The sequence below is a fragment of the Topomyia yanbarensis genome, unplaced genomic scaffold (assembly GCF_030247195.1).
Source record: "Topomyia yanbarensis strain Yona2022 unplaced genomic scaffold, ASM3024719v1 HiC_scaffold_269, whole genome shotgun sequence".
Taxonomy (NCBI): Eukaryota; Metazoa; Arthropoda; class Insecta; order Diptera; family Culicidae; genus Topomyia; species Topomyia yanbarensis.
Window position 1 is genome coordinate 9,885 of NW_026683458.1, and position 12,231 is coordinate 22,115.

General features: G+C 35.4%; 1 protein-coding gene across 1 annotated transcript; it reads left to right on the plus strand.

Moving 5' to 3' along the window:
- Positions 1-529: 529 nt before the first annotated feature.
- LOC131695071 (CD63 antigen) lies at positions 530-9,890 on the plus strand. Its single transcript, XM_058983600.1, has 3 exons — positions 530-769; positions 9,417-9,599; positions 9,669-9,890. Exons 1-3 carry the CDS (start codon positions 545-547, stop codon positions 9,867-9,869), a joined length of 609 nt encoding a protein of 202 aa, XP_058839583.1. The 5' UTR covers positions 530-544; the 3' UTR covers positions 9,870-9,890.
- The last annotated feature ends 2,341 nt before the right edge of the window (positions 9,891-12,231 follow it).

Sequence of the window (12,231 nt, forward strand, 5' to 3'; positions counted from 1 at the left end):
TAATTATCTTCTAGTGCGCGTATTGAGCAGAACCTCAATCCAAGTCCGATGACGGTATTTTCTGGCATCGTAAAGAGAGAGATTTTGGTACAACTTTCAGTAAGCGGCCCTGTCTCTCTCTTAGAAAGTCATAACAAAAAATAATTTTATAATGATGTGTTAAAATCACTTACTCTAATTAAACTCTGGTGATATGGTAGTTTGCTTATTTGAAATATATTATATTTTGCCTATTATGAACCTATTATACTATTATATTTCGTTAAATATTCGACATCGTTTGAAATAGTATAAAATTTCTGTTTTCCGTCGGATAATTTTACAAAATCTAGAATAAGGAAGACAACGTTATTTACGTTAAATTAGAAATGTAGCTTAACAAAACAGATGTCAATAAGATCAACATTTTTTTTCGGTGAAAATCGATGACCATCAACATCGAAAATTGTTAAAATGGGTTAAATACCCTACTAAAATATTTATTCGGCTCATTGCCTTTCCACCATCATCCATCGCAAACACATTATCTGCTGCTGATGCATTAATGCCGTGTTTTTTGGTTTCTTTGAATATTTCACAGATCTGTGGTGGCGCCCAATTGGTGATTGGTGCGTTTCTGCTATGGACTCATCGGCAGTATTCGACGATAGTTAACGACCAGTTTTGGGAACCGTTTGGAGTAATCATTGCGCTGGGACTCGTCTCGCAGCTGATCTGTTATCTTGGATGGACTTCAACGAGTAAAAAGCATCGGTGTTATTTAGGAACGGTAAGTTCGTATTGAGTTCAAGTACGTGTTCAATGCTGTTGTTAGTAGATTATCTTATGTATCGGTTAACAGCAGAACTACGCATGTATGGTATGTTCTCCAACTAGTTTGGTTGGGTTGGTTGAATCAAATGCCGTTTGGGACAATTTAAATATGCTACTCATAAAATACCAGTTTTTTTTAGTATTTTGTTAAAAACTTCCAGCTTTGTGCAGAAAATATCACGAAAAATATTAAAGTAAGGTTGTACCATCCATAAGGCCAATGAACAATTTTATCGGGTTGCATATGCATGCATTGGCAATATAGTATGAGTTTAGGGGTTACACAACTGTAGAATTAAAAAAAACGATTTTTTATTTGTGCAAAATGTGCTTTAGACTCTTGAAAATGTTATACCAAAAAATCGCAAGCTACAATAACTGCTAAATATTATAATTTTCAATTCTGCCGCAACGTTTATTATATGTTTACCAGGAACGTACTAAAAACTTATCGCATTTTTCTTGAAGCCACATTTTTTGAGCTGAAACGAAACTCGAACAAATGATTTTTGATCGTTTTAAAATATCGCTGATTTGTAAAATTGTATTCTCCACCAACGTGCGAAAGATTTTATTCTTCGTTAATTTTTTTTAATCAATTCTGTGTGGATTTTATGACATTACAGCGTTTTTACATTTCTTACAAAAGAAAGCTATAGATTGTCGAAATCCGTTCACGAACGACGGAGATATTGGGCATTTTATATTTTTTTCGTTACTTACCAGTTTTTAATAATTAAAAATGAGACCGTTACACAAAGAGTATTGCTTTACTGGTGTTTTGGGGCAAACATAAACCAACATTGAATATCAGGATATGAGAACACACCTACGTGATTCAAAGAATTCGATTCCGAAAACATTTTGTGAATTTACTCAGCAATGAATGAACCATTTCTCAAAAATCATAAGTTTACTTCAAAGTGAAAAATTGTCCAGATTTGGTGTATTTACCCCTTGGAATAAGCATTGAATTCAGCCGTGAGGTAGATGTTGGATGGTATATTAATACACAGATCATGAAGTAATCCATCTAGTAGTGAGAAAATAGATTTCTCATATAATTCATATTCATATTTTACTCGTAGAGCACCAAGAGAAACTTTATTTGAGAGGCTGAGAGCGAGAGTGGGTTAAAAATTCACTGCGAGCAAAAATGGTATACGTTTTATTAAGAGCAAAACCGGTACCAGTCAGAGCAGAAATGGGATAAAAAAAGCCTTAGCGCAAAAATGGGTTATCACTTTTGCCCCGAGAGGAAAAATATTCCATTTTTGTCCTGAGAATGGTTTCAGAAATTATTTATCACAAATCAACGAAAACCATCAAAACTATGAATGTTATTTAAAGGAGGTGGTCAGCAGACACCGAAAATTGACGATTACCGCCATTTTGAAATCCAAATGAAATGGTAATTCTCACTATTTTGTAGTAAATGAAGGTTATTATATTGGATTTCAAAATGGCGGTAATCGTCAATTTTTGGTGTATGCTGACCACTCGCTTTCAAATGACACCTGACTGACCATACTGATGGTGGTTCTCACTATTTTGTGGTAACCGGAAGTCGCCATATCGGATTTCAAAATGCGGTAATCGTCAATTTTCAGTGTCTGCTGACTATCCCCTTTCAAATGACACCCATATTGATTATTCTCACTATTTTGTAGTAACCGGAAGTTGCGGGATTTCAAAATGGCGGTAATTGACAATTTTCTGTGTCTGCTGACTGCCCCCTTTCAAATGACACTTATATCGACGATGGTTCTCACTATTTTGTAGTAACCGGAAGTGGCCATCTTGCATTTCAAAATGGCGGTAACCGTCAATTTTCGGTGTCTGCTGACACGGATCCTAAATCTCACGATTTCTACTCACAAGTCCAAATAAGAAATATTCTGAATGCCTGTTATGAACCTAGTATTATTTTCTAAGCGTAAAAATGGGTTAATTTTCTATACCATTCTTGCCCTAAAATTTTTGTAGGACCATTTTTGCGCTAATTAATATTTGACCCACTTTTGCCTGAGGTTGCGATAAATATACCATTTCTGATCTAACAGAATATTTTAACCCACTTTTGCTCTTAACAAAATTTTAACCCACTCTTGCTCTCAGTCTCTCATTTTTGAATCCTAAAGTTCTAGTGATAATTTGACCACTTTTGCGAAATTTAGGTTATACTGGTCATGGCGAAAAAGATCAATAGCATTAGTCATAATAAGATTCTAAGGAATCAAAATATCATATAATAAAAATAATGTTACGGCACTAACCATCAGTTTCAATTTCTCACACGCCACGCTTGTCGCGATTCACATCTATCTTATGATTTCTCTTTCCATTTCAAAGATGTAAGATCTTCTACTAATCTAAAATATTTGTTAATGTGGAATGTAATTCGATGTGTGCGATGTGATTGTGTAGGTTTCAGAAGACCAAACCATTTTTTGTCTGCTGTTTCCTTAAAAATAGTTTTTGCATTTAAGTATACAACAGAAACAAAATTTAATGTTACATCTTACTTGTCAAAGAAAATATTTATACTATGCTATATTTCACCCTAAGGAGAAAAATTGGGTAAATACCAAAATTTCTCACCAGTGCGAAAATTTTTGGTAAAACCAGTCTTTGTGCATGAAGGACACAAATCCTAACTTTTTAGTCATGGGTGCGTTTCGACTTCATCTCATCGGAAACCGACACTAACTTTTTGTCGGAATAGATTAGCACCGGCTTCTACTCCAGTCGTTCGATTGAAACACAAAGTGTGTTTTAGTTTTAGGAATTTTGCGTGAAGCCGGCGCTAATCTATTCCGATAAAAAGTTGGTGTCGGTTTCTGATGAGACGAAGTCGAAACGCACCCATACCTAATACATATTTATAAACATGCGAAAATTTGCAAAATGTTTATATTATGAGAAAACTATTCCTAAATGATGTTCAAACTCCAAACCCTTTCGAAACGTTGCACTATGGGTGGACATGAGACCAGAAAATTGAAAACTGCATCATCTCTCACTTTAATTCAGTTTTATATTGAGTATTTATATGTAAAATAATTAAGGATATCCTTGGGTATTTCAGAAAAAATATTTGACTTATCTGGGTAATGTAGTTTTTGAAACCAGACATTCCGCGTGCGTTTTTAGACTTTTCGTATGTATTGTTACCTGTTTTGAGATGATATTTCTGAAAATGCATATTTATTGTAGGCACTGGTATGAACTTTTATGAAAAATAACGAACTCAAGTCCAAAAATATCTCAAAATGGGATCCGGGAACAGGTTCCCAAAGATCCCCTGAACACTCGATAGGAGATGCAAGTATAATGATTCTTCTACCTTATAGAGAATTCAGGATCAGGGTCAATTCTGGAGTATACTTAACCCTTGTGAAGGCAAACTAAAATCCTAACATTAAAGGGCAAGCCGGGCCTCTCAGGCCCGTCTAGATTCAAGCTCCTTTTTGCCGTTCTCATATAGAAAGGTTGTGCAATCGGTCGAAATTTCGACTTTTTAACCGAGACCCGCTGGGCCAAATCTCTTCTACAATTCGACTCAGTTCGTCGAGATCGTAAAATATCTGTATGTGTGTATGTATGTATGGATGTGTCGCCATTAATTTTTTTATTGATCCGACTTTCGGTTCTGGAGTTACGTGTTGAAGAGTACAACGTCGCTGTTGTGCTATCTTATGACAAGCGTTATGTTGTATCCAAATAATTGTCAAGCAAACCACAGTTAGTGAAATAAAAGTATTTACCCAAAAAAATATGACACACGTCATTATCGTATGCTATTTTTACATTTCTTACAACAGAAATGTATAGAATTCGCTCAATCTTTCAAGATTTTTTTCTTATAAGAAAAGGTAAAAAGATAAAATCAATCAAAACATGAAAAAAATTCCTGCTAATATGAAGATGAACTCATCAAAATGTTTTTTTCAGATAAATATTAATGTATAAAACTCGTGGTACTCATAGTAAATATTGCATGCACACCGGGCCTGCCAGGCCCGGCTTGCCTTTTTGTGCATGTAAAAAATTCAAACATAGCTGCTCATCACTCCATAGATGAAAAGTTCACAATTCTTTATTTTTGTTATAGATTTCAAAGCTACGTATCAAAATTTCCATGCCCAAGATTATACTGCATACACATTTTTTGTAACTAAAAAATTGTAACGTGCCGGGCCTCTGAGACCCGCTTACCTTTTTGAGGGTTAAGGTAGAGTGGCAAGGTAGAGTGGCAATACTGATGATCTACCTGAAATTTCAAATTGGACACATCTCAAAACTATTGATACCTCGGGAAAGGTTCCCATGCAAAATTTGAGCGCAATCGAAAAACAATGTCATGAAGCGTCGACATCTGGTGTAATGCTGGAAAAATGTCTTTGTGGTACAAGGAGATGGGACTTGAGTTTGGAAATGCAGTTTTTATTTTTTTTGTATGCCAAATGTTTTTGAAATCAATTTTGTATTTTTTCACGGGTGAAAAATTTTGCAGCTTTGGCCGATTTGCGCAACCTCCTAATCGCGTCCGATTGAGCTAAAATTGTTTTTGTTGAGGTGCGTCCGGTTATTAAATTTGATGATCACCTGTTTTCCATACATGCCATTGACACTCTAATATACAGTCGTCTGAATAGATGCTCCCTTCGTCGCCTTCAAATATCTAGCGTCAACTGATTTACCAAATATGCAGTAAAAGATTTGTGGCTGGAATTTACATGAAATGAACGACAGTCAAACATGAATTAAGTAGAAAGTAGGCGGGCCATTTCCACAAATTATTGTTTAAAGGTCAAACTGAAAAAGAAAGCCAAAGTAAACACGAAAGGGGCGCAAAACTGAGACTCCGTCAAGGGCGCCAGAACACCACGCTACGGCTCTACTTGTTGGTATGGATATTCCCAAGTAATCCTTCCGTACATCATTCCAACATTCTGTGTCATTTATTATTCAGTATGTTTCATAAAATGTTCATTCATAAAATGTTTTCAGATCGAATTCCGTAGATGTTTCTTAGTATCCCTATATTCAAAATCAGTTTTGTTTTGCCCCTAAAACATCAGTAAGTCGCGCTTTGACAAAATCACCCATATCGCAGAAAGTAAACAACAGATCCAAGAACAAAAATAATAAGGTCTAATGGTCACGTTAGGCCTTTCATTTAAAATTAGGTTCGTTAAGATTGGTTCAGCCATTATGAGATAATTACATGACATTGGTGTACATACATGCAGACACACACAGATATTTCCCCTATTTCTCGAGGCGAGTCGGGTATATGGGACTCGGCCCTCTAGGCTTAGGAAAAAGATTACAAAAATCAGACGAATCAATAATGTTTGATAGGTGTGCGATTTGTAAAAGAAATGCTCACAAAAACAAGTAAGGATATTAATAAAGGTTTTACGGAATTAAATTGCACCCCTTTCTAATTTTTTTTTTACTTTCTTTCCATTAGGTTTTTGCTATTCAAATTTTGGGTGAAATTAGTTCAATGTGTTTTGTTTACATTGTGTAAATTTCACTAGCAATTGTGCAACCGTTGCGAACATGGAGTCAGAAGAACATCAGCGGATGCCCGCCGCTGATGCTAAGAACTTCATTTGCTGACTTTTTTGACAACATTTTGCAATTTCATAAAGGCTCTTTTAACTTTTCTTAAGTAGCTTCTCAAAATTTCTTGGAAGACCGTGTTCCAGCAGTCTTCAGGACTTCTCCGTAGATCAATTAAGTATCGCTAAGGCTCTCCGGATTTATCTTAAGATTTTGGATCTTTGCTTGGCTAGTTCATTATTCCTTTATTCACTGAATCTTAATAACAGACACAACTAGATTAGTATATTGGATTTTGATGATAAAAACATAAATGAGATCGGAAAGACATAATATTCAATGCACTATCCAAAAATTTGGAAACAAACAAATGAATAAAGAAACATTGATATAACACGAGTTCATTCAAACAATATTCAAATGAAGTGACTATGCTCTTCAAGAGAGGTTGATTAATGATTAGACCAACGATCCAACGCATCAAGTGAACGGAGAACGAATCCCAACTACAGGGCGGTCTGACAAACACCTTTTTAGTAAAATAGCTGTAATTGGCGGTTGACGTAATTATTTAGCATATTCACCATATAACGAGATCCAACTGCAAGGAACGTGTTTCGTTCATTAACAAAACAATGTGTGAAGTCATTGTTTGAATGACTACTTTTTCAGTTATCTATATACTGCGGAGTTGTTGATCGATGTGCCAATATAGACACAGTATAGTGTGTTACGATAAAAATTTGGTCAAAGAATTCGTGTTAATAGAATAATTCCCGATAAACATGTGAAAAGGGCATAACGTAAATGAGAGCCACTCTGTGTTTACTTTCTCTTTCGATTATTATGGCGTCATCACAAAACTTTCCAACATTGTTTCAATAAATATCGAAAGACTCGTATGTCGTCTATCATATTATTCTAAGAGTTAAGTAGTAAACCTAAATGCGGCCTAGTTATTGACGGAAGAGGAAGTAAACAAAGAGAGGCTCTCATTTGCGTTATGCCCTTTTCACAGGCTTATCTAGAATTTATTTTTAAAAACTAGTTATAGTTATTAGGTCTAGAACAATATTTTCTTAACATTTTGATGAATATTTTTGAAAATTACATTTCAATGAAAAGTTCTTAGAAGATATATTACTTTTAGGGGGATGGATCTTTGGACATACAGTATCAGAAGGAGGGACTTGTTACGTTAATGAATCCCTCCGAAGACACCAATGTCCGCCATTTAGCCAATTTGGGGATGATTTAAATTTAAAATTTGAATAATATTTTTACTCGGGGCATTTTTTTGTCTCTGGCAGAACAATATTACCACAAACTTGCTTTTATTTTAAACGAGACAAGTTTTGAATTATTTTTCCTAAGGTTCTAGAGCTTTTTTAACCCTTTCATGCCCAACTTTTTTCTAGTGCATGTACGGTTTTAAAACTATTTTTCCTTGAAAACGGTGGTATCAAGAAACACGAAAAGCTTTTTTTCATAAAGATAGGTGCTTCCCTTGCAGTGCTAGAGGCTACTCAATTTTTACCTTTTAATGCTCAATACAATTCTCCTAGAATATTTACAATAGTCCAATTACGTGAAAAACATAGCCAAAGACAGCCCAAATTGATAAGCTTTATCAGTTTTCAATAATATTGCACCATACCGAAGATATATAAAAATTCATTTTCCATTCTCAACGTAAACTGTCCCTGGCAGCACTGCTCCATCGGAATCCAATCAGACTAATTGCAATAACTTCGGTTCTAGAGCTGATCCTGGTAACTGTTAATGCTCAAATGAAAGGCAACAGTCACATTTATTAGTCTTACTTGTTTTTCTGAGCAAATCTAGCCCCAATGAAAAGTTATAGCTGTTGGAAAACGTTGTTGTCCACAAACAACATGGACATGAATGGGTTAATATGAAAAATAAATATCTATGTTTATATTCATATGAACACTTCATTACTTGTGTATACGTCGACATATGAAACTAACTTTTTTTGAAAATTGATGAATAATTAGTATCAGTAAATCATTTCTTAGTTAATGATTTATTTGTGTTCTTTGAATTCAATTAGTTATGTGTATGTTTAATACTTAAATTTAGAGCTTTTTCACAAACGTGCTTCCCTTTGAGCGAGAAGTCATTTTGATGTGTAGCAATTTCAATGTTTACAGTGTTTGTTAGTACACCACTTATTATAAGTACATTGGCCTAATATCTGCTTCCTATTTACTAATATCTGCTTCCTACTTCCATGGTAAGTGAGATGAAACTGTCTTTGTAGATTAATCTTCTGAAATTGGCTGAAATTTTGAATACTTTCTTTTTGGATTTGCGATCAGTGCACTAAATATTACTATATTTTGCCATGTTGTAGACCCCCCGGCCCCCGATAGAATATTTCAAAGTTATGCTCAGATGAAAGAGGAGCATCTAAGCTTTCGATTAGTAAGTATTTTGGCGATACTGATTTTTTTGTTTAAATATTTTCTACCAGAGACACCGTGGCCACCTCGTCAACATTGTTCCCCACAAAACACCAGTTTGCCCTGAATGTATTTCCCTAAACAAAGCTATGTCTTGTACATATATCATTGCAGTTTGGAGTCAGAACGATTTTTAATTGTTTTTTTTATGAAAATATAAACATACCCTTGATTTAATCTACCAGTCTTACACGATAATGATTTTACCACACAGGTTTTTGATAGTTAACCTATCAAAAAGATAGGGGTCAAAGTGATTAAAACTCAATTTTATTAAATAATGCGTGAAAAAAATCGATTCTGTATCGGAAAAGAACAAAACCAGCACATGCTTCAATGGGTATATAGATAAAATTTACGATTAGTCTAACATATATAGAAATTTGACGTCTTGAAACTAGTCCCATAAAGATAGGAAATCCTACAGAAAACGGGACAAATATGCGATCATGGGTAGTATTGATATATTGCATGAAAGAACATATAATTCAAAAAAATAAAACTGATAGGCCTAACCAGTGTTTAATTATCTTTTTATTTCAGTTTTGCGCATTTTTAGTGATACTGATTGTGATCCAGTTTCTAGTTAGCGGCTGGGCGGTGGCAACCAAAACTCAACTCATCACACCCGCTGAAATGGCCATCGAGACGAATTTCGAGAGCTTCATCGCACACAAGGGTGCCACCACTGATCAAACGCACATCTGGAATCGATTGCAGCGGGACGTTAGTGTCGTAGCTCTACTTTCGACTGTGGCTTGTAACTTTATTAAAATTAGAAATCTTTGATTTTAGTTCCAATGCTGTGGGGCCAACAGTGTCTATGATTACAAAAAGCTGCCAGAGGTGGGCGTACCATGGTCATGCCACGATTCTAGCAACAACAAGGTACACAGTACCGGCTGTATGCATATGCTGGTTAAACACATCGAGCTTCACATGATTAGGGTAGCGGTAGTGGCAATAGTAGCCGCCTTAATACAGGTTAGTGTTTGATGTTAGAATTTCCCAAGGGGGTCACACATATCTGAGTTCCCCGTTTAATGTGAGTTGTGAAGGAGAGGTGCTAAGATAAATTCCTCATTTTTTTTTAATACCTCGAATGAAAAATCTCTTTAGGAATACTACTTCATTACAGGCATTAATCATCCCGCGAGATCAATGCTCATCTCTTACGATAATTTCCTACGCCTTCGCTTGTAGGAGAAAATGGGGAACATGGCTACCGCACATATTCAACGAAAATATCTTCCGTGAAAACTTTATTGTTTTGACGTAAGCTTAATAGGCTCACACATTTTGTAAGATGAATGTACTTCAAAAGACGGTGCGACACAATGCATGACCCCAGAGTCACCTGCTTAGAGCGTCATGTCATAATCACCAGTTTAACCTAGTATCTTCAATCTTCAGCGGAACGGGGCACGAGATTTCAAAATAATGAATCGCGAGGTATTAGAAGTATTTTTATCTTTTCTGTTGTCTACGTAGCGCATCTGTTTTCCTTTTCAATGAAACGGTTTGTAGTGGGACAATTCTATGCTTTGGCGCGAAACCGTTGCGGACGCCGCCGATGAGACTGGCCGTCCACACTTGATGGATGACCGACCGCATTCGTTGTCAGAATAGTAAAACAGTCGCTACAACCTGAACAGCATGTTGTCTGTCGACACTTTACCTCCGACTGTGAGAAGTAGAATGTAACATTCGAAGAAAGCCGCGTGAGATGTTTCCCATTCTTTACATATAATTTATGTGCGTATCGTTCGCGTGGTGACACTGAGCTGCTAACAATGCGATGTATGATAATTGCATGTGCAGACACTAGGCAAGGCCACCAGTGTGTTTGGAGATCGCTAGGCAAGTTTTTTAATAGGGTTGTAATTGCTTTTGTCAGTATGATAGAATCTTGAAATATCCAATTTTTCACACCTGTCCATTTATGCAATAGCGGTACCGCCACGTATACTAACCGGTCCGATGGTAAAGTATATGTACGCGGCTCGATAGATTGAAAAAATATCTATGTTTATATATGTACGCTAACGTCTGATCATCATCTCAGTAATTTCTACACCAAACACAAAAAATAAATTCGATATTGGCTGTATATTCAGCAAGAATGAATTCATTTTGTGTAAGAATCTAAATGTTTAGGCCTATCTAAGTAGTCTAAGTAATCACCATGAAATTCGAAAATCAGGTGATTTTCATGTGATCTATATTCTTTGATAACATTGGTCACCATGGACAACTCTTGAAGTCTTGTTCTTTTTTATCCGCTTAATTGTTAGTATTGAATCTCTAGAATAGTCTTCCGCATTCTCGGTGGCTACGCTGAACTTCTTTTGTTTTAAACAGCCATGCATTCCTCGCACGTATTTGCTATAGATTTATCCAGCTGCGTTGGTATTGTGCCTTTTTGACGTTTGAATTGGGAGGAAAACAAACCGCTTCTGGGCTTAAGGGGAGGGCGGTAGTATGAAAATGCGAGATATCTTTTTAAAGGAGATATAAATTGTATTTGAATGGATATACATATTCCTGTTTCTAGAAAAATACGGGAAAAATCCCCTATTTTGAATAATTTTTCTGCTCCGTGATGCAAACCATACATGTTTTGCAGTTTTTCTAATGTGCAAGAATCTCAGAAATCGGACGGAACCTTTTTGATCTTTGTCCGAATACGAGAAGATGGGGTTATAGGGCCTTTTGTCATTCATATTAAATTTTATTATTTTCTCGTGCATATATTTATATTATTCTTCAATCTATTTTCATAAAATGTAACTTGTTGAACGTGAAATATTCTTTGGAATACAACAAAAATAGATTTGTTAATGATAAACTTCAGAAACATCAATTTTTTTGACAATAACTCCACAAATCAATTTTTTTTCATTAAATGTCTTAATATCACAACTTCCCCTATTTTTCCATGAATGAAACTTTTCTCATGTGATCCCTAAGCGTATTTTACACTTGAAGTAGTAAATTAAATAAGAACTTTGTTCTTAAATGAGGTTAATATGGGTGATTTTATGATAAAATTGTGAATTCGAGACTATATGTCAGACAATATGATGTTTCTGAATTTTACCTGTAACAAATCTGTTTTTATTTTGTTTCTAGGGGTTTTCCACGTTCAACAAGGTACAATTTATTAAAATTGAGTGAAGAATTATAGAGATATATGAACGAGAAAATGATAAAATTTAATATGAATGACAAAATGCCCTATAACCCCAACTTCTCGTATTCAGACAACGGTCAAAAAGGTTCCGTTCGATTTCTGAGATTTTTGCCTTTCTCATATAGAAAGGTTATGCAATCGCTCCAAACATCGACTTTTTAACCG